The 24,237-nt window shown below is 44.4% G+C and overlaps 1 protein-coding gene across 2 annotated transcripts; it reads left to right on the top strand.

Annotated features, from left to right (window-relative positions):
• Positions 1-1,498: 1,498 nt before the first annotated feature.
• On the top strand, positions 1,499-23,965 carry cdc27 (cell division cycle 27). Of its 2 annotated transcripts, none has more exons than XM_067616058.1 (20): positions 1,499-1,669; positions 4,691-4,766; positions 4,872-5,019; positions 8,484-8,609; positions 8,697-8,794; positions 8,889-9,034; positions 9,300-9,520; positions 9,601-9,700; positions 10,102-10,211; positions 10,859-10,958; positions 11,081-11,261; positions 11,994-12,166; positions 13,247-13,399; positions 15,072-15,152; positions 17,077-17,204; positions 17,428-17,545; positions 18,699-18,827; positions 19,765-19,839; positions 23,358-23,487; positions 23,582-23,965. In XM_067616058.1, the coding sequence occupies exons 1-20, from the start codon at positions 1,643-1,645 to the stop codon at positions 23,674-23,676; spliced, it is 2,415 nt and encodes an 804-aa protein (XP_067472159.1). In that variant the 5' UTR covers positions 1,499-1,642; the 3' UTR covers positions 23,677-23,965. The 2 variants fall into 2 exon arrangements, with proteins under 2 accessions (XP_067472159.1, XP_067472160.1); XM_067616059.1 differs by having other exon boundaries at positions 1,500-1,669; positions 23,585-23,965.
• Positions 23,966-24,237: the final 272 nt, after the last annotated feature.

Raw genomic sequence — 24,237 nt, 5'->3', positions numbered from 1 at the left:
AAGATAAAAGCAAGAAGAACCAGCAACCAGCAAAAAGCAGCCCAAAGCAGCAGCAAGTCTCAGATAAGACACTGTCTCAAAGGTTTGGTCTGCCTGCCCAGAAGGTGCATCCTAGCCAGTCCCAGGGGTTGCAGAGTTCTGAGGGAGCAGAGTCATCACACAACATCAACAGGTGACTGAACAACCACTCAATTAAAAACGAATGAATGAGTGAGTCCAGACAGCTCACTGTAACTTCAACAAGCAAACTAACGTTACCCACAACACATTATATATATATATATATATATATATATCTGCTGCATTCTTGTTAAAGAGATAAAAAACACAAAAAAGCCACACAGAGACATTTAACCATCAGAGATGAAATTAGCAACCAAAGAGACAGAGAGAGAGAAGCTGTATCTGCCTCACGTTATCTGACGTCTTCTTCTTTCTATCATGGAGATGAAGTATTCATGTCATAACATCCATTTGTGGCTGTTGGTCATCTTGTTTGTTAGTTAACAGAACTTTATGGCTGCTGCTTAACCAGTCTGATATCATTAGCAACAATGACAAACAAGCTAACTCTCCTGGTTGTTTCTCCAGTTGCTTCTCTCTCCAGCCTCCCCGGCAGCGTCCTGCTGCTGCTGCGCTGCACAGTCCAGATAATTTCTCCCGCTAGCTTAACAACAGTCCTTAACAGTCCTTCCATGGATGTATAAAGAGTCCTTCAGGCTGCTACAACAAGCCAGCTGTTGCATTGGCTAATGTAAGGAGCTATCTACTGCTGCTACTCTGCCTTACAGTGGAGAGAATTGAAGATGAATTCTGGAAACTATCATTGGACCAACTCGATGTCAATATTGCGTTCTGGTTGTTTATTGGTTAGTGAGGACAGCCTTCCTTGGAGCGTCATTTTACGTGTCATGGCCAATCACAGATTAGCATGAAAAAAAATGAAATACATCGAGTCAAATGTAAGAGATCCCGCCCTGCGGAGGTCAGCAGGCACCCATCCTCCTCTGCCCCCCCCCCCCCCCACCAGCCTCCATTGCTCTCCACCAACTCCTGCACTGTTTAACCAACCAAGTGTTCCACATGAAGCTCATCAGGTGAACAGAGGTAGAACAGGTGAGTCTGGTAGAGAGAGAGGACTGTACATTACAGAAAAAACACACACAAAGATATGATTTCTTTCTTTAATTTTAAGTGCTATAAATAAAATACCTTGCAGGACCTTTAACCTGCTGAGTCAGCAGAGCCTCACTGGTCCGTCTCCATTCACACCTGAGTTTATGTTCCTGATTCACCTGGACAGGTTCTCTGTATTTCATTACATTAAATGAGTTTCGCAGTCTTCACGTGAGAACATGAAGATGAGCATCATGTTGTCTTCGTTATGAGGAGTTACAGTTTTCTCTGTGGCCACCAGGCGGCGACAGCTTTACATTCATCTCGCCAGCAGCGGCTTCGGCTTTTCCCGTCAGACAGTCGTTCAGTTCCGCCCCGGCCCTCCGTGCTCCTCGGTATTCTTCGGCGGAGTTCGGCTGGTAACGGTCGGTGTGTTCAAATCTTCGGCTGCAGCTCCTCCTGGAGACTGAAGTAAAGAAAGAGCCGAACAGACGACAGGATCAGATAGACGGAGCCTCTGAGCGGAATGACGGTGCTGCAGGAACCTGTCCAGGTAAAATAACATCTTCAGCTCGTTGTCATGAGCGGGAAGTCGAGTATTTATGAAGCCCGTGCTGCCTTCTCCGTCCCGGCCTCAGCGGCTGCTCCGGTCCGCGATGTGAGAGCTTTCCCCCGCCGCAGGCCCCGCAGCCCGCCGCCAGTAACACGGAGCGTTTTATCGGTGTTATTAGTGTTCAAAACCCGATTATTACCGTGAGGTCGGTCCCGTCAGGAGCCCGGACGGTTCAAGGCTTTAACACGATGCTAGTTCGTCAGCTAACGTCAGCCGGTTGCAGTTCAGAGAGGTCATGCCAGACTTCGGTTAAAAATCCGTGATTTTAAGGTTTCTGTTGGTTTCGGTTAACGTAGAAACAACATGGAACATCTCTCGTGACCTTTTATGACCTGTTTGGTTCCGCTCATCGCTTCGGTGTAGATCCATTACAACTGTTATGATTTGCTTTAAAAATAAATCTACATACATGTAGCATGTTAGTCTCACGGTCCTCCTGCAGTCACATCGCGCCGCAGCACCAACATCATTAAAGTTTATTTCCTTCCGAAACAAATTGAGTCTAGTTGAGTTTATGTGAGCCGAATTTATTAATTATTTAGATAGTATTGATTGGTTAAAGATGTGTGAGTTTGTGCTGATCACATATGCGATATCAAAGTGGTAGATTTCAAATGGAGTTTCGTATTACTGGCGTTGCTTGTAGTGAAATGCTAACAGTGTCGTTCTGTTAGCCGCTAACGCGATGGCTAACCTTTAGCTTTAGCTTCAGTCAGCAGAAACCCAACTCTAAAGTTCATACGTAAACCTTAACGGGTTTAGTAAGACTTTATTTAGTTTGTAATCAAAGTCTGAGTCCAGACCAGTCGTAGCAGTCAGGCTAAAGTTAGCCAACAACTGGCTAGCCTCTTGTTGCTCAGGCTAACCAGCAGCCAGCTGCCGGCTAACATGAACAGGAGCTAACAGCTGGTTAGCTGCCATGTCAGAGTCTGTTTGTTTACAGCCAGTATATCGCAGGTATGTCTGAGACGAGTTTCTCACGGTATCTGCACCCTACAATGATAAAGTGTTCACGTGCAGTTCATCTGACATCACATAAAGAACGCGTGATCAGTTTTTACAAGAAATAATAACACATTTAATTTGTACCGCACTTTTCATTCATAGTGAAACTCCAAGTGCTACAGTCTTAATAACATGGAACACACAACATAAAGAAAATAATAAGAGTTCAGATGAAAAAGTTTTCCTGAATAGAAAGTTTTTTAAGATAAGATAATAATTTATTAGTTGCAGTGTTACAGCAACTTTTACAGCAATCTAACAACAAGCCTCATTAGGCCTTTAATAAAGAGTCTGTGCTGAGCAAAGATCTTGTCCACACTGATACTTAACCTGTCCGATCACTTACCTGCTGTATGTAAACTACAGTAACCAGCTGATCACAGGTGGAAACAGCTGATCACAGGTGACACACTGTCAGGTTTTCTGGCCTGTAATCTGATTTCAGTCACTGTGTTTCAGGATATAAATGTACTCAGCTTGTTCATTAACATCTGCGTACTGATTATTTCTGTTGTCAGTTATTATATTACTATAATATTATTTATAGTATGCTTTTCCAAGCTGAGCTGGTTCCATCAGTATTAAATGTCAGAAACTCACTTCTTCTCTGATAAATGTTCAGTTCAATTCAACTTTATTGATATAGCGCCAAATCATAACAGAAGTCATCTCAGGGCTCTTTTCACATAGAGCAGGTCTGAACTGTACTCTTTGTTGTTGATATTTGTGATCTGACAGCAGATCTGTAATTTAGTGTCGATGATATCCTGACAGTGCAGAAACACGTTTGTCTGAGACCTGTGACATCAGAGTCCCACCTGTGATGAAGATGATGAACCTGACAGTCTCTCTGCAGGTTAAACCAAGTGTCTCCAGGTGTGAATGAAAGCTTTAATCTGTGATCAGACTGTAAACAACATCCAGGACTGTGGCAGTGTTTCTGTTAACCCTCCTCATATCCACACATGCACTGCATGTTGGATTACATCTGGTCACATCCACGAGGTAGCGCTGTTGGGACTCAACAGGTCTGTGACATCACCAACTCAGCTTCAACACACCTGTACCTGACCGTCCTGTGACATCACCAAATCAGCTCAAAGCTCCACTAACAGACTTTCTCAGAAGAAAAAGTGACCTCATAAACAGTGAGATGCAGTCAGTTATTCATTCTATAATGTGGCTATAATAAAAATCCACAGTATGTACACACTGTGTACACTGTGTACATACAGAACCAGTCAAAAGTTTGGATACACCAACTCATTCCAGAGTTTTCTTTATTTCGTAGTATTTTTTACACTGTAGAACAATACTGACGATATCACAACTATAACGTGTGGAATTATGTAGTAAACAAAGTGCTGAACAAACCAGATTCCTCGGAGTCGTCACTGTTTGCCTTGATGACAGTTTTGCCGATGTTGATAATATCTGAACCAGCTTCATGAGGTTGTCACCTGGGTGGGTTTCAGTGAACAGGTGTGCCTCCTCAGAAGTTAACTGATGGAATTTCTCTCCTTCTTAATGTGTTTGAGAGCCTCAGTTGTGTTGTGCTGAGGTCAGCAGCACTTTTCCACTACTGTAGTAATCCATGAACCGCTCAGCTAAGTAAAGAGAAACAACAGTCCGTCATTACTTTAAGACATGAAGGTCAGTCAGTCTGGAACATTTCAGCAATGAAAGTTCCTGAAAGTGCCATCAAACACTGTTCTGAAATTGGTTCTCATGAGGCCTAACCCTAACCCTGACCATAACCCTAACCAGGCCTAACCCTGACCCTGACCAGGCCTAACCCTAACCCTAACCCTGACCCTGGCCAGGCCTAACCCTAACCCTGACCCTGGCCATAACCCTAACCAGGCCTAACCCTAACCCTAACCCTGACCATAACCCTAACCAGGCCTAACTATAACCAACATGATGGACAACCTGTCTGTGTCTGTGTGTGTTCAGGCTGCAGTGTGGCAGGCTCTGAACCACTACGCCTACCTGGACGCTGTTTTCCTCGCTGAGAGACTCTACGCTGAAGGTAACACCTGTCTGTCTACCTGTATGTCTGTCAGTGAGGTCAGAGGAGGTTCTCTACCTTTTGGCCACGTTAACCTGTCTGTCTACCTGTCTGTCTGTCTGTCAGTGAGGTCGGAGGAGGCTCTCTACCTGTTGGCCACATGTTATTACCGATCGGGGAAGCCTTATAAGGCGTACCGGCTGCTGAAGGCTCACAGTTGCTCCACACCGCAGGTTCGATTCCTGTTGGCCAAGTGCTGTGTCGAGCTCAGCAAGTAAGAACACACACACACACACACACACACACACACACACACACACAGAGTTATAATAGTAGAAAGGTTTTGTAGTTAAGTCAGTGTTTCCTTTAGGAGTTTTCCAGCAGCGGGGCTTTTGTGTGCCAGTGAGAACTTAAAACTAGCTTAGAACTGTTCTAGACAGATTTATTCATGTTCACAGTCATGATATGTTAATTTACAGAAAGACTCTGGAGGCCCAGACAGCTGTTGCTATAATAAATGTTTGAATGTCTCAACACAGTAAATGTACACTGTTTATTGCACTGCTTCCAATAATAGATAATATCTGAAACAGTTTCTACTTTACCTGTAGCTATAATGGGTCGTAAATGACACACTGAGTACTGGTAAGGTACTCCAATTTGACACAACTGAATGATGGATATTTATATTTCACTAATGTAAAGTTTCTCCCAAAAATTCATGCTGAACACTAAATTGACTCAAATTATAGATAAGGCAGTCCACCCTAAGTTAGCCTGCTCCGGCTAGGCTAACGTGTTGTTGCTAACTTCGGGGCTAACCCCCTTTGATAGATTAATATTTTCTTGGTCTTGAGGAGCTGCAGCATTTATTAACTGACAGACTGTAGTCTGTACTGTACTGCAGACTGACGACTTACTGCTAACCTTTTCCTCTGCTCCGCTCACATTCACCATCACTTTTCTTCCACTCGCTCAACTACACACACTCATTTACACACTCACTGCACACACACTACAGGCACTGCCGTATTCCAGGACTATGCTACTCTCGTACCTTTCATGTAGATGTCCTTTGAAGAATGAAGAGATGGAGGATGACTCAAAACAATTCCACAATAACGTTGTTATTGTGCTCGCACAGTGTGCGCGTGAAAATCATTATTAGCCCATTGATATTAATGATCATGTGAAATTTTAGCAGCGGAGCTCACAGTTTTGCAGTGGCAGTGCACTGTACGCTGTTCACTGTACGCTGTTCACTGTACGCTGTTCACTGTACACTGTTCACTGTACACTGTTTGCTGTACGCTGTACACTGTTCATTGTACGCTGTTCACTGTTCACTGTACGCTGTTCACTGTACGCTGTACACTGTTCATTGTACGCTGTTCACTGTACGCTGTTCACTGTACGCTGTACACTGTTCACTGTACGCTGTTCACTGTACGCTGTTCACTGTACGCTGTTCACTGTACGCTGTTCACTGTACGCTGTTCATTGTACACTGTTCGCTGTACGCTGTACACTGTTCATTGTACGCTGTTCACTGTTCACTGTACGCTGTTCACTGTACACTGTTCATTGTACGCTGTTCACTGTACGCTGTTCACTGTACGCTGTTCATTGTACATTGTTCACTGTACGCTGTTCACTGTACGCTGTTCATTGTACGCTGTTCACTGTACGCTGTTCACTGTACGCTGTTCATTGTACGCTGTTCATTGTACATTATTCACTGTACGCTGTTCACTGTACGCTGTTCATTGTACGCTGTTCATTGTACATTGTTCACTGTACGCTGTTCACTGTACGCTGTTCACTGTACGCTGTTCATTGTACACTGTTCACTGTACGCTTTTCATTGTACACTGTTCACTGTACGCTGTTCATTGTACGCTGTTCACTGTACGCTGTTCACTGTACGCTGTTCGCTGTACGCTGTTCGCTGTTCACTGTACGCTGTTCACTGTACACTGTACGCTGTTCACTGTACGCTGTTCACTGTTCACTGTACACTGTACGCTGTTCATTGTACGCTGTTCACTGTACGCTGTTCACTGTACGCTGTTCATTGTACACTGTCATTGTACACTGTTCACTGTATACTGTTCACTGTACGCTGTTCACTGTACACTGTTCATTGTACACTGTACGCTGTTCACTGTACACTGTTCACTGTACACTGTTCACTGTACACTGTTCACTGTACTCTGTTCACTGTACACTGTTCACTGTACGCTGTTCACTGTACACTGTTCACTGTACACTTTTCATTGTACACTGTACGCTGTTCACTGTACACTGTTCACTGTACGCTGTTCACTGTACACTGTTCACTGTACGCTGTTCATTGTACACTGTTCACTGTACGCTGTTCACTGTACACTGTACGCTGTTCGCTGTACGCTGTTCACTGTACGCTGTTCACTGTACACTGTTCACTGTACACTGTTCACTGTACACTGTACGCTGTTCGCTGTTCATTGTACACTGTACGCTGTTCATTGTACACTGTTCACTGTACGCTGTTCACTGTACACTGTTCACTGTACGCTGTTCACTGTACGCTGTTCGCTGTTCACTGTACGCTGTTCACTGTACACTGTTCACTGTACACTGTTCACTGTACACTGTTCACTGTACGCTGTTCGCTGTTCATTGTACACTGTTCACTGTACGCTGTTCATTGTACACTGTTCACTGTACGCTGTTCACTGTACACTGTTCACTGTACACTGTTCACTGTACGCTGTACGCTGTTCGCTGTTCACTGTACGCTGTTCACTATACACTGTTCACTGTACACTGTTCACTGTACGCTGTACGCTGTTCGCTGTTCACTGTACGCTGTTCACTGTACACTGTTCACTGTACGCTGTTCACTGTACACTGTTCACTGTACACTGTTCATTGTACACTGTACGCTGTTCATTGTACACTGTTCACTGTACGCTGTTCACTGTACACTGTTCACTGTACGCTGTTCACTGTACACTGTACACTGTTCACTGTACACTGTTCACTGTACACTGTTCACTATACACTGTTCACTGTACACTGTTCACTGTACACTGTACACTGTTCACTGTACACTGTTCACTGTACACTGTACACTGTTCACTGTACACTGTTCAGCTAATTAATATCAGACCTGATCTCCTTATTGAGACCTTCAGAATAACGTTTCATACTGTTGAACTGCTCTCAGATTTTTGGAAAGACGGCAGGTCAGTAAACAGCTTTCCTCTGTCGTCTCTCAGCTGCTGCTGCTCAGCTTAAAGTCTACGGCAGTTCAACTTCTTTTAAGATATTTAGCTAATTAGAATCACTCGTTACATACAGTGAGCATTTTCTTTTAAGCATACAAGCTCTGTATGTCTGTGAAACAGTGCTGTGAATGAGCAATTTTACGTTCGGCTTGATAAATAGTTTAATAAATTTCTCGAACCGTTTACTTTTCTGGGGGATTTTGTTGAACTTCTGGCAGCAAGCAGTCGTAGTCGACTCCAATATAACCTGAAGTCTGTTTGATGGAGCTCAGCCCGGCTCGGTGAGGAGAGCATCTCTCACCACCAGCTCCAGTCAGCTGCTTAAAGAGTGCGTTCATCATGACGGCGGCGCTGTTGAAATACGGAGTAATTACTGATAATCGAGGTTTTATATGCGACTTGTTCATAATGTAACTGCTGCTCCCATGTTTTTGTCTGTCTGTCTGATTACCTGACTGTCTCTCAGGCTGGCTGAAGGAGAACAGGTTCTGATTGGTGGAGTGCTAAACAAACAGAAGAGTCAAGATGACATCATCACTGAGTTTGGAGACTCCGCCTCCTTCACGCTGTCATTACTGGGACACATTTACTGGTAATTAACAGCTCCTCCCAGTCTGTTTCCGGTGTTAATGATATAAGACATACTGATGTCTGTCTGTCTGTCTGTGTGTCTGAGCAGTAAGACAGATCGTGTCACTAAAGGCGCAGAGTGTTTCCAGAGAAGTTTAACTCTCAACCCGTTCCTCTGGTCGCCTTTTCAAAACCTCTGTCACCTAGGTAACACACACACACACACACACGCACACACACGCACAAAACCACATCATCATCATGACTTTGAAGACTTTACTGATACTGGTTTCTGTTCCAGGAGAGAAACCAGATCCAGACCAGGTCTTCAGGTTGTCCTCTCTTCAGAACTCCTCTATAGCCCCGCCCCCTCCACCTGTTAGCCCCGCCCAGAACTCTTCCCACCGCCTAGACACCGCCCTTATGGAGACGCCACAGGACACACTGGTACAGAATCACAATCAGATTTACTGTCAAGTAGTTTTGCATATGTCAGATTACTGTGGTCTGGTAATCAGATTATTGATGGTCTCAGTCTGGTAATCAGATTATTGATGGTCTCAGTCTGGTAATCAGATTATTGATGGTCTCAGTCTGGTAATCAGATTATTGATGGTCTCAGTCTGGTAATCAGATTATTGATGGTCTCAGTCTGGTAATCAGATTATTGATGGTCTCAGTCTAATAATCGGTTTACCTTTTTCCTCTTCAGGAGTTAAATCGTTTGAATCTAGAATCATCAAATGGAAAGCTGACTTCTGATTTGTCAGTTTCCTACATTGACTCCTCCCTCATCTCCTCGGAGACTGGCTCCCTATTGGGTAGTACTGTTTCCATGGCGTCAGCCGGCTCCTTATTGGCTAAACAGAACAAGCCTAAGAGTGGGCGGAGTTTACTGGGAGGACCTGCTGCACTTAGTCCACTAACGCCCAGGTAAGTTATTTAACAATACCTGCACAGAAGTGTGTTATCCTCGTCATTATACATAATACTGTGTGTGTGTGTGTGTGTAGTTTTGGCATCCTGCCCCTGGAGCCCAGCCCTGGAGACCCCACATATCTACAGAACTATTCAGCTACCATGGAAACACAATCTACAGCCCCCAGCAAGAAGGTACACACTAACTACACACACACACACACACACACACACACACACTCCCCACCTGTCTGTCTCTCCTCACCTGTCTGTCTCTCCTCACCTGTCTGTCTCTCTTCTCACCTGTCTGTCTCTCCTCACCTGTCTGTCTCTCCTCACCTGTCTGTCTCTCTTCTCACCTGTCTGTCTCTCCTCACCTGTCTGTCTCTCTTCTCACCTGTCTGTCTCTCCTCACCTGTCTGCCTCTCTCTCTCCTCACCTGTCTGTCTCTCCTCACCTGTCTGTCTCTCTTCTCACCTGTCTGTCTCTCCTCACCTGTCTGTCTCTCTCTCTCCTCACCTGTCTGTCTCTCCTCACCTGTCTGCCTCTCTCTCTCCTCACCTGTCTGTCTCTCCTCACCTGTCTGTCTCTCTCAGTCTGTCTCCAGGATCAGTCAGTCAAAGTCTGTCTTCAGTCAGAGTGGAAACAGCAGAGATGTTCTGCCCATCCCCTTCAACCAATCACAGACCTCTGCTCCTCACACCAGGTAACTAAACTAAACGATGCTTCTTGACAATAAATCTTATACCGTTGGAAAGTCTGTTTATTTCCCTTTTAAATGGAGCCCCATTCGTAAGGAACATGCATTTGTGGGATGAGCAGCAGAGCTGAGTATGTTGGTTGCGCCCATGAAAAATTTGCCAAATCTTCTCTGCCGATGCCACTATGTAGGCTATTAAAGATGAATGAGAATCAATGAACAATCAATGCACGCTTATTTCCCCTCAGCCGCCTGTGAAGACGTGCTGTTAGTCTTCATTATCCAATAGGCTTATAGGTAATCAACTGATAGCACACATAGTGCAGAGCATAATTCAACAACAGCCCAATTTAAAGATGTTTAATTGTATGATAGGCTGCAGGCCAAACCTGTGCACCCAGCGGGCAGAAGACACAGTCAGATGTTGCTTTAATCAAAAAGTCATGGAAATTATATTATGGGACCTTGAAAAGTCATGGGAAAGTTTGGAAATTTTGTCTGTGAAAATGTGTGGGAACCCTGATCTACTGAATAAAATAAAGAAATGTTAATATAAGAGTTAATACAGCCATCAGTCATAAATACCAACATCAAAAACAACTAAGAAAGAAAAGGAGATGGTGGCGGTAAGTGATAACCTGTCTGTCTCTCAGTGGCTCCCCTCAGGTCCTCAGCCCCAGTATGTCTGGTCCTCCAAACGTTCAGCCCAGAAGAAGCTCCAGACTGTTTACTAGTGCCAGCTCCACTGCCAAGGTACGGTACTACCTCAGTAATACTGCGGTACTACAGTGCTGTACTACTGAGTTATACCATTTTACTAAATTACTGCACTACAGCTTGATAACATCTGTCCCTGTGTCTCTCTGTGTCTGCAGGAGAACAGTAAGAAGTTAAAGATGAAGTTTCCTACAAAGATCCCCAACAGGAAAACAAAATGTAAATCAGCAAAGACGTCAAACAGCAGCAACCTCAACGAGAGTCTAGACATCCTGAGACTGGACCCCAGCCTGAGTCTGCCAGACACCAAGATCCCCCAGTACCAGAGAGCTGCTGCAGGTAAAAATACTACTAATACTATAAAATACTGCAGTACCCCAGCCTGAGTCTGCCAGACACCAAGATCCCCCAGTACCAGAGAGCTGCTGCACAGGGCTGTGACGGTCTGGATTCTTTCATACTGCAGCAAAAAAGCAACTTATCCCTGCGGTTTTACCTGACCTCCGGCGTTCACACACCAGTCTTTGTTAATATAAACACACAGGCCACCGCCTCGGGTCTTACCGACAATGAAAGCAATCCTGTCCAACCAGAGAACAGTTAGCCTGGCTAGCTGGATAGCAGAGTCGGGGATACCGTCGTGCAGCCATGTCTAGGTGAAGATGAGGGCACAGCAGTTTGGTCATTTCTCTCCAGGAGGTCAGAAGCAGTCTTAGGTAATCTAGTTTACTGTCAGTGGAGTGGACGTTGGTGAGGAAGATTGGCGGGAAAGCTGGTCAGCTGGGGTTAGCCTTTAGCCTAGCTTGGATGCCATCGTTCTTGTGGGGCGATGCTGAGGTATATATTCTATGTATTACCGTATATCACACAGTATATGTGCAAGCACATTAGACTACCATATATGACAGTGGTAGTTGACTTTTTTTTAAAAATTTGGTGATGGCCGTAATGAGCTCAACCCCATGGTAGGCATCACATGACCACAATATTGCAGTAATGCGGTTATCATCACAGCCCTACTTCTGCATGTAAAAATACTTCTAATATGTGTTTTTGTGTGTTTGTGTTCAGACAGCGTGATGGCGTTACTACGGGAACTGGGAAGAGGTTACCAGGCGCTGTGCTCATACAACTGCAGAGAAGCCATCAACATCCTGACCTCCCTTCCTCCCCAGCACTACAACACCGGCTGGGTGCTCACTCACATCGGCAGGGCCTACTTCGAACTGGCTGAGTACTCACAGGTAACAAGTTCACCTGACACGCAGGTAACAAGTTCACCTGACACGCAGGTAACAAGTTCACCTGACTCACAGGTAACAAGTTCACCTGACACGCAGGTAACAAGTTCACCAGACACACAGGTAACAAGTTCACCTGACTCACAGGTAACAAGTTCACCTGACACACAGGTAACAAGTTCACCTGACACGCAGGTAACAAGTTCACCAGACACGCAGGTAACAAGTTCACCTGACTCACAGGTAACAAGTTCACCTGACACACAGGTAACAAGTTCACCAGACACGCAGGTAACAAGTTCACCTGACACGCAGGTAACAAGTTCACCTGACTCACAGGTAACAAGTTCACCTGACACACAGGTAACAAGTTCACCAGACACGCAGGTAACAAGTTCACCTGACACGCAGGTAACAAGTTCACCTGACACACAGGTAACAAGTTCACCTGACACACAGGTAACAAGTTCACGTCACACACAGGTAACAAGTTCACCAGACACGCAGGTAACAAGTTCACGTCACACACAGGTGTAACTCACCTCTTTCACATGATTGACCTTATATGTTTTCTGCTGTATCAATTAGCTTGCATTCAGACCCAATCAGGCGGAGCGGCGTACAGACGCAGGGTTGAGCGGAGGTGTGTGGGCGTGTTTATTTGTGCTCAAGAACATAACCGCTCTCTCTCTTCATTCACTCTCTAGCTTGCACGACCACAGCTGCTCTCTCTCTCTCTCTCTCTCTCTCTCTCTCTCTCTCTCTCTCTCTCTCTCTCTCTCTCTCTCTCTCTCTCTCTCTCTCTCTCTCTCTCTCTCTCTCTCTCTCATCTCTTAAAAAGAGTCAGGAAGCCGCCAGCGAACCTAACTTTAGTTTTTAACGTTATCAAATGAAGATAAATGTCCTCCCGTCCTCCCAGTAACGTCTTTGACTCCCATTCAAATGAATGGGAGAACTGGTGTTTTCACTGCACCGCCCGATTTGGTCTGAAACGGCTTGACAGTAGGACTCATTGAGCAACCTGATTGGTCAGCTGTGGTTTATGATATCATGATGATGATGGTCGTTGTTTTTTCCTCGTAGGCGGAGCGTCTGTTCAGCGAGGTTCGCAGGATTGAGTCGTACAGAGTTGAAGGGATGGAGATTTATTCAACCACACTGTGGCACCTGCAGAAGGATGTCGCACTGTCCGCCCTGTCCAAAGACCTGACAGACATGGACAAGAACTGTCCAGAGGTAAAGACCACACCTGTCTATAACCTGTCCTGAGGTTAGAATCACACCTGTCTATAACCTGTCCTGAGATTAGAATCACACCTGTCCATCACCTGTCCTGAGATTAGAATCACACCTGTCCATAACCTGTCCTGAGGTTAGAATCACACCTGTCCACAACCTGTCCTGAGATTAGAATCACACCTGTCCATAACCTGTCCTGAGGTTAGAATCACACCTGTCCATAACCTGTCTTGAGGTTAGAATCACACCTATAACCTGTCCTGAGGTTAGAATCACACCTGTCCATCACCTGTCCTGAGGTTAGAATCACACCTGTCCACAACCTGTCCTGAGATTAGAATCACACCTGTCCATAACCTGTCCTGAGGTTAGAATCACACCTGTCCATAACCTGTCTTGAGGTTAGAATCACACCTATAACCTGTCCTGAGGTTAGAATCACACCTGTCCATAACCTGTCCTGAGGTTAGAATCACACCTGTCTACAACCTGTCCTGAGGTTAGAATCACACCTGTCCATAACCTGTCCTGAGGTTAGAATCACACCTGTCTATAACCTGTCCTGAGGTTAGAATCACACCTGTCTATAACCTGTCCTGAGGTTAGAATCACACCTGTCTATAACCTGTCCTGAGGTTATAATCACACCTGTCTATAACCTGTTCTGAGGTTAGAATCACACCTGTCTATAACCTGTCCTGAGGTTAGAATCACACCTGTCTATAACCTGTCCTGAGGTTAGAATCACACCTGTCTATAACCTGTCCTGAGGTTAGAATCACACCTGTCTATAACCTGTCCTGAGGTTAGAATCACACCTGTCCATAACCTGTCCTGAGGTTAGAATCACACCTGTCTATAACCTGTCCTGAGGTTAGAATCACACCTGTCTACAACCTGTCCTGAGGTTAGAATCACACCTGTCCATAACCTGTCCTGAGGTTAGAATCACACCTGTCTACAACCTGTTCTGAGGTTAGAATCACACCTGTCTATAACCTGTCCTGAGGTTATAATCACACCTGTCTATAACCTGTCCTGAGGTTAGAATCACATCTGTCTATAACCTGTCCTGAGGTTAGAATCACACCTGTCTATAACCTGTCCTGAGGTTAGAATCACACCTGTCTATAACCTGTCCTGAGATTAGAATCACACCTGTCCATCACCTGTCCTGAGGTTAGAATCACACCTGTCCATCACCTGTCCTGAGGTTAGAATCACACCTGTCCATAACCTGTCCTGAGGTTAGAATCACACCTGTCCACAACCAGTTCTGAGGTTAGAATCACACCTGTCCACAACCAGTTCTGAGGTTAGAATCACACCTGTCCATAACCTGTCCTGAGGTTAGAATCACACCTGTCTATAACCTGTCCTGAGGTTAGAATCACACCTATAACCTGTCCTGAGGTTAGAATCACACCTACCTATAACCTGTCCTGAGGTTAGAATCACACCTATAACCTGTCCTGAGGTTAGAATCACACCTATAACCTGTCCTGAGGTTAGAATCACACCTGTCCACAACCAGTTCTGAGGTTAGAATCACACCTGTCCACAACCAGTTCTGAGGTTAGAATCACACCTGTCCATAACCTGTCCTGAGGTTAGAATCACACCTGTCCTGAAGGTGTTCCTCTCTGACCACCTGTCTGTCTCTTTGCAGGCCTGGTGTGTAGCAGGAAACTGTTTCAGCCTGCAGAGGGAGCATGATATTGCTATCAAGTTCTTCCAGAGAGCCATCCAGGTGAGCTTCCGTTACCATGGTTACTGTTGGCTGTTATTACCATAGATACCGAGCTTAGATTGACTGACCTGTTCTATCCGGTCTGTGAGCTGCAGAGAGGACTATAATGATCATCAGACAGTTAGCAGGGGAAGTCTCACCTGTCTCACTACCTGTCTCACTACCTGTCTCACTACGTGTCTCTCTACCTGTCTCTCTCTCACCTATTAGTTACATTCAGCGGGTTTTATTGGCATGAAAGTTTCAAGAACAGCGTTGCCAAAGCATCAAAATACAAGTTCATTGCCTGACCTGTTCAGGTGTTTCCCATCAGACTCGGCCGGCAGGACACAAGGCAGAGAGAGTCTGTAGATTATTTAATACAGAGAACCCACGTTACAGCCGTCAGGAGGATCCGCCTTTGAGTCGACTTCATGTTTGCTTTTATACGACATGCCGGTGTGACGGAGATCAGACTGATCAGAGCTGTAAACTCTTCCATGAGGGAGGACACAGACGTTACCAGAACGAGGGAGGACACAGACGTTACCAGGACGAGGGAGGACACAGACGTTACCAGGACGAGGGAGGACACAGACGTTACCAGGACGAGGGAGGACACAGACGTTACCAGGACGAGGGAGGACACAGACGTTACCAGAACGAGGGAGGACACAGACGTTACCAGGACGAGGGAGGACGTTTCTCTTCGTTTGATAACGTTCAAAGTAAAGTTAGACTTTTCTGTCGGCTTCCCGACTCATTTTAAAAAAGACGAGAGAGAGAGAGAGCAGCTGTGGTCGAGTGAGCTAGAGGGTGAATGAAGAGAGGGAGCGGTGTTAGTGAGGAAGTTGATGAATCAGATCGTTATTTTCTGATACGCCGCGCCGCCTGGTTACGTCTGAATATGAGCCAATAACAGCGTCAGCTGTCCCTCTCAATCTTTAAGAAAAGACTGAAGGCTCTTTGATGAACATCTCTGCACTTGATGGACTGAAGGAATCGAGGCCCTCTGTGCACCTGCTGGCTTCTACATCCTGTTGGACTCAAACAGCACTGAGTCGCGTCGCCTGACTGGATCCCTGCTGGTGTCGTATCAGCTCTCAGATGATAAAAGCGTCTGCGAGATGAAATGTTAATGTGATGTCGATCCGGCTCTGTGACTTCCTTGTTGGTGGAGCAGCTCTGCCCCCCCCCCCCCCCCCGCTCCGTGTCCATACCTGTCATACAGAACAGCGAGGCGGATTCAGGTCGCAGTAGTCCCACCTGGAACAGACGGTGGCGGGTCATACTGGTCGGTGGAGCTGGCAGGTGTGGGAGGGGCAGAGATCTCTACTGGGCTCTCATCATCTTCACTGTGTAGTATGTGATGAAGAGCAGAGGGTCTTCCTCGTCTTTAATCTGCTGCCTGAGCCGATGGTCGCTGGATACGTATGAGTATCTTTCCAGATGTGATGGAATCAGTGAAGAACATGAGGTTATTCTTCTTCCTTCCTCCTGGTTGCTGGGCGTAGTGAGTGAAGAAGACCTCTGTGTTTTCATGCAGTATCTTTTGTTTGTGTTCCAGTCCTACGTGTAGCCGTGTACTCGGCCTCCCTCGTCTGCGCTCTGACAGCTGAGCTGTGGGCAGCTCGGCTAAATATTTCCTTTGTTAGCTTTTCTAGCCTATAAACACTGACAAAAACTAAACTCTATGTAGTTCACCAGATATATTAATGTTACCACGAAGGATCCTTTTATTTGTCTTCATAAAATAACTCTTCTGTTAGCTTCTCTGGTGCAGTTTCTTCGTGGGAATGTTAGCAGTTAGCGGGTAACAGCTAGCTAGTTGTTTGATTTAAAAAATATATCCAAAGATAAATATATGTCTGTTCTTGCTGATTAATGCTGTTAGCTCTTCTTCTCTGAATATTATCTGAAGGTGTCATGTGTGTGTGTGTCTCAGGTGGACCCGGGCTTCGCGTACGCCTACACGCTGCTGGGTCACGAGTTCGTTCTGACGGAGGAGTTGGACCGAGCGCTCGCCTGCTTCCGCAACGCCATCAGAGTCAACAACAGACACTACAATGCATGGTACAGTAACCACGGCAACCACTGTACTTTACATAACAGACAGTACACTACATGTTACGGTAACCATGGTAACTATAATACAGTTTCAAAGGTGAATGTCTCATTTTAACACTTAAAAAAATTAATAATGTTAATCAGTGTGTACAGTGTTACAACTGTGTGTGTGTGTGTGTGTGTGTGTGTGTGTGTGTGTGTGTGTGTGTGTGTGTGTGTGTGTGTGCAGGTACGGTCTGGGGATGATTTACTACAAACAGGAGAAGTTCAACTTAGCAGAAATCCACTTCAAGAAAGCTCTGAGTATCAACCCTCAGAGCTCCGTGCTGCTCTGTCACATCGGAGTGGTATGTTAGCGTGTAGCATCCTTCATTCATAACACATGCTCTGTTAGCATTAGCATCAACACCCTGTTATAGTATTGACTTCTAAAGAGGCCATATTATGCCCCTTTTCCACAAGTTAATACAGTTCCCTGAGGTCTTCATAAAATGTATCTGACATACTTTGGTACCACGAGGATCAAACACCAGAGCAGCCTTCTCCTCCTGTCCAGCAGCCTCGTTCAGAACGGCCTGTTTAACTGTTAATAAACTTAGATTTTGCTGTGATTTAATTGCAATCAACAGATCAAAAGGATGCTGAAATAACGACATCATGATGTCGATGTGTAAAAAGCCTGAATTCATCCTTTGTCAGGTCTGTCCGCAAAACGACCAGCTGCTCCATCAACACTCAGAATAACCTGATCTGAAGGTGTAAATACAGCAGCGACGTTAGACGTCTACATACGGTGTAACATTAAAGTTATATAAACTCACCGACATTTAAAATGTTTATTATTGATGACAGCGGCAGAGGTGATGTGTGACTCCTCCCAGCGGTAAACCGCTCGCATCAGAGCAGAATCGTGTTTATTCCTGCAGAAGAAGAAGACGCAGCAGCGACGCAGGACTCTTCCTCTCCTGCAGAGCTCACTCACGCTCAGCAGCCGTCTGTCCCCGCTCCAGTCCCGACATACGGGTCCATTTTTCACCCATAGCTTAGCCTAGCTTAGCTTAGCCTAGCTTAGCTTAGCCTAGCTTCGCCCCATGTGATGTAAGAAGAGGTTTGTTGAATCACATGACTACAGAGCAAAGCGGCCGGTGGTTTTAGGTTCATCATGTACAGTCACACCTCCAAGATTCCCTCTGACCTCACAAAACTTTCAACCACATCTCACCTCATCTCAAGACCTCCAGATGTGTCTGACAGACGCATGTGTGTGTGTGTGTGTGTGCGTGTGTGTGTGCGTGTGTGTGCGTGTGTGTGTGCGCGTGTGTGTGCGTGTGTGTGTGTGTGTGTGTGTGCGTGTGTGCGCGTGTGTGCGCGTGTGTGTGCGTGTGTGTGCGTGTGTGTGTGTGTGTGTGTGTGTGTGTGTGCGTGTGTGTGTGTGTGCGCGTGTGTGTGCGTGTGTGTGTGTGTGTGCGCGTGTGTGTGCGTGTGTGTGTGTGTGTGCAGGTGCAACATGCCTTGAAGAAGTCTGATGCAGCTTTAGAGACTCTGAACAGAGCGATCGGGATCGACCCCAAAAACCCGCTCTGCAAGTTCCACCGAGCGTCCATACTGTTCGCCAACGACAAGTACAAGGTAACCACCACCTGTCTGTCTCTCTGGGGACCTGTCTGTCTCTCTGTCTGTCTCTCTGATGACCTGTCTGTCTCTCTGATGACCTGTCTGTCTCTCTGTCTGTCTCTCTGACGACCTGTCTGTCTCTCTGTCTGTCTCTCTGATGACCTGTCTGTCTCTCTGACGACCTGTCTGTCTCTCTGTCTGTCTCTCTGATGACCTGTCTGTCTCTCTGTCTGTCTCTCTGACGACCTGTCTGTCTCTCTGTCTGTCTCTCTGACGACCTGTCTGTCCCTCTGATGACCTGTCTGTCTCTCTGACAACCTGTCTGTCTCTCTGTCTGTCCCTCTGATGACCTGTCTGTCTCTCTGTCTGTCTCTCTGACGACCTGTCTGTCTCTCTGTCTGTCCCTCTGACGACCTGTCTGTCTCTCTGTCTGTCTCTCTGATGACCTGTCTGTCTCTCTGATGACCTGTCTGTCTCTCTGATGACCTGTCTGTCTCTCTGTCTGTCCCTCTGACGACCTGTCTGTCTCTCTGATGACCTGTCTGTCTCTCTGATGACCTGTCTCTCTGTCTGTCTCTCTGATGACCTGTCTGTCCCTCTGACGACCTGTCTGTCTCTCTGACGACCTGTCTGTCTCTCTGTCTGTCTCTCTGACGACCTGTCTGTCTCTCTGATGACCTGTCTGTCTCTCTGTCTGTCTCTCTGATGACCTGTCTGTCTCTCTGACGACCTGTCTGTCTCTCTGATGACCTGTCTGTCTCTCTGTCTGTCTCTCTGATGACCTGTCTGTCTCTCTGACGACCTGTCTGTCTCTCTGATGACCTGTCTGTCTCTCTGTCTGTCTCTCTGATGACCTGTCTGTCTCTCTGACGACCTGTCTGTCTCTCTGACGACCTGTCTGTCTCTCTGATGACCTGTCTGTCTCTCTGATGACCTGTCTGTCTCTCTGCAGGCGGCTCTTCAGGAGTTGGAGGAGTTGAAGCAGATCGTTCCTAAGGAGTCTCTGGTTTACTTCCTCATAGGAAAGGTACCAAACATCAGCTGTGATCTTTGACCTTTGACCCTGAATGTGATTCAGTCATTTACACTCAGGAACAGTTCAAGTCTCTCATATAAACTTCATTCACTCTCTATTAACATAAACTGTATTTACTACATACTGAAGGAACTTCAACAGCCTGTTGAGGTTGTTTCTGGTAGAATCAGCTGACGAGTCCCGACAGCAACATCACAAATAAACTTAATAATAATAATAATAAATAATAATAAACTTAAGATTTCTGTCATTTCTCAGTAATCACATACACTGAAATAAATTACACACTTAACTCTGACATACATGTTAACACTGACATACATGTTAACTCTGATATACATGTTAACTCTGATATACATGTTAACTCTGACATACATGTTAACACTGATATACATGTTAACACTGATATACATGTTAACTCTGACATACATGTTAACTCTGACATACATGTTAACACTGATATACATGTTAACTCTGACATACATGTTAACACTGACATACATGTTAACTCTGACATACATGTTAACACTGACATACATGTTAACACTGATATACATGTTAACTCTGACATACATGTTAACACTTATATACATGTTAACACTGATATACATGTTAACTCTGATATACATGTTAACTCTGACATACATGTTAACTCTGACATACATGTTAACTCTGACATACATGTTAACACTGATATACATGTTAACTCTGATATACATGTTAACTCTGACATACATGTTAACACTGATATACATGTTAACACTGATATACATGTTAACTCTGATATACATGTTAACACTGATATACATGTTAACTCTGATATACATGTTAACACTGACATACATGTTAACTCTGATATACATGTTAACTCTGACATACATGTTAACACTGATATACATGTTAACACTGATATACATGTTAACTCTGATATACATGTTAACTCTGACATACATGTTAACACTGACATACATGTTAACACTGATATACATGTTAACTCTGATATACATGTTAACACTGATATACATGTTAACTCTGATATACATGTTAACACTGACATACATGTTAACACTGACATACATGTTAACACTGATATACATGTTAACTCTGATATACATGTTAACACTGATATACATGTTAACTCTGATATACATGTTAACACTGACATACATGTTAACACTGATATACATGTTAACTCTGATATACATGTTAACACTGATATACATGTTAACTCTGATATACATGTTAACACTGACATACATGTTAACACTGACATACATGTTAACTCTGACATACATGTTAACACTGATATACATGTTAACTCTGATATACATGTTAACTCTGACATACATGTTAACACTGACATACATGTTAACACTGATATACATGTTAACTCTGATATACATGTTAACACTGACATACATGTTAACTCTGACATACATGTGAACATACATGACATACAGGGTAGAAACAGCTCTGAGCCGCCAGACAGTTGTTACTGTCAGCAACTGTTGACTGCGTTAGAGATAACATGTATGTCATGGTTAACATGTATGTTAGCATGTATGTCAGGGTTAACATGTATGTTAACATGTATGTCAGGGTTAACATGTATGTTAGCATGTATGTCAGGGTTAACATGTATGTTAACATGTATGTCAGGGTTAACATGTATGTTAGCATGTATGTCAGTGTTAACATGTATGTTAGCATGTATGTCAGGGTTAACATGTATGTTAGCATGTATGTCAGTGTTAACATGTATGTTAACATGTATGTCAGGGTTAACATGTATGTTAGCATGTATGTCAGGGTTAACATGTATGTTAACATGTTTGTCAGGGTTAACATGTATGTTAGCATGTATGTCAGGGTTAACATGTATGTTAGCATGTATGTCAGGGTTAACATGTATGTTAGCATGTATGTCAGGGTTAACATGTATGTTAACATGTATGTCAGGGTTAACATGTATGTTAGCATGTATGTCAGTGTTAACATGTATGTTAGCATGTATGTCAGGGTTAACATGTATGTTAGCATGTATGTCAGGGTTAACATGTATGTTAACATGTATGTTAGCATGTATGTCAGGGTTAACATGTATGTTAACATGTATGTTAACATGTATGTCAGGGTTAACATGTATGTTAACATGTATGTCAGGGTTAACATGTATGTTAGCATGTATGTCAGGGTTAACATGTATGTTAGCATGTATGTCAGGGTTAACATGTATGTTAGCATGTATGTCAGGGTTAACATGTATGTTAGCATGTATGTCAGGGTTAACATGTATGTTAACATGTATGTCAGTGTTAACATGTATGTTAGCATGTATGTCAGGGTTAACATGTATGTTAACATGTATGTCAGGGTTAACATGTATGTCAGGGTTAACATGTATGTTAACATGTATGTCAGGGTTAACATGTATGTCAGGGTTAACATGTATGTTAACATGTATGTCAGTGTTAACATGTATGTTAGCATGTATGTCAGGGTTAACATGTATGTTAGCATGTATGTCAGGGTTAACATGTATGTTAACATGTATGTCAGTGTTAACATGTATGTTAACATGTATGTCAGTGTTAACATGTATGTTAGCATGTATGTCAGGGTTAACATGTATGTTAACATGTATGTCAGTGTTAACATGTATGTTAGCATGTATGTCAGGGTTAACATGTATGTTAACATGTATGTCAGTGTTAACATGTATGTTAACATGTATGTCAGGGTTAACATGTATGTTAACATGTATGTCAGGGTTAACATGTATGTCAGGGTTAACATGTATGTTAACATGTATGTCAGGGTTAACATGTATGTCAGGGTTAACATGTATGTTAGCATGTATGTCAGGGTTAACATGTATGTTAACATGTATGTCAGGGTTAACATGTATGTTAGCATGTATGTCAGGGTTAACATGTATGTCAGGGTTAACATGTATGTTAACATGTATGTCAGGGTTAACATGTATGTTAACATGTATGTCAGTGTTAACATGTATGTTAGCATGTATGTCAGGGTTAACATGTATGTTAACATGTATGTCAGTGTTAACATGTATGTTAGCATGTATGTCAGGGTTAACATGTATGTTAACATGTATGTCAGGGTTAACATGTATGTTAACATGTATGTCAGGGTTAACATGTATGTTAGCATGTATGTCAGGGTTAACATGTATGTTAACATGTATGTCAGGGTTAACATGTATGTTAACATGTATGTCAGTGTTAACATGTATGTTAACATGTATGTCAGGGTTAACATGTATGTCAGGGTTAGCATGTATGTCAGGGTTAACATGTATGTTAACATGTATGTCAGGGTTAACATGTATGTTAGCATGTATGTCAGTGTTAACATGTATGTCAGGGTTAACATGTATGTCAGGGTTAGCATGTATGTCAGGGTTAGCATGTATGTCAGGGTTAACTCTAACATGCAGGTTAATGATGAGGTCAGCTGACTCCAGCTGTTTCCTGTTTCCGTCTCAGGTGTATAAGAAACTGGGTCAGACTCACCTGGCTCTGATGAACTTCAGCTGGGCGATGGATCTGGATCCTAAAGGAGCAAACAACCAGATCAAAGAAGCCATCGATAAGAGATATCTGCCAGAGGACGAAGGTATGCGCTGTGACATCACTGTGACATCACTCAGTGCGTTACAGTCAGCTGATTCGTGTGACGTGTAAACATGTGACCTGTGTGTGTCTCTCAGCAGCGGTGGAGGTGGACGACAGTCAGGACAGCAGTATTATGACGGACGCTGACGACACGCAGCTCCACACGGCTGAGAGTGATGATGTTCTTTAACCCCGCCCCTTATCTAACCCCGCCCCCTGCTCGAGCCAAGCCCCGCTCCTGTTCTGTTTGGCTGGAGGAGTACTGTTGCTAGGCAACATTCTGACAGACAGATCTTCAGTTGAGCTCCGCCCTTCTTGTTCTCTGATTGGCTGAAACAGACTGCTGCTGCCCTGAAGCCCCGCCCCCCGTCCTCCTCTTCCTCGTATGTCATCGAGCTCGTCCTCTGACATCACAGCTGTTTTTTATGTTCTTTTTATCATCGTTATGGAAATAAATCAATAAAAACATGTAAACCCCGCCCCCTGCCGTCTGTCTACCTCCTGTTCACTGACAGCCAATCAGCTGCTCCCCTTACAGCAGCTCTGCACTGATTGGCCTTCACTGGCCGAGTTATTTACGGTTAATGTTGTATTAGTGGCGCTGCGTAGAATGGCGGCGAGTTCTTACTTAGCCAGTGTGACATGCGTAGCCTGTTAGCAGTTAACGCAGAGTATTAGCAGCTAACGCAGAGTATTAGCAGCTAACGCAGAGTATTAGCAGCTAACGCAGAGTATTAGCAGCTAACGCAGA

The sequence above is a fragment of the Thunnus thynnus genome, chromosome 17 (genome assembly GCF_963924715.1).
Source record: "Thunnus thynnus chromosome 17, fThuThy2.1, whole genome shotgun sequence".
Lineage (NCBI taxonomy): Eukaryota > Metazoa > Chordata > Actinopteri > Scombriformes > Scombridae > Thunnus > Thunnus thynnus.
The sequence above is the reverse complement of the archived record's forward strand: the minus strand, read 5'-3'. Positions and strand labels throughout refer to the sequence as shown.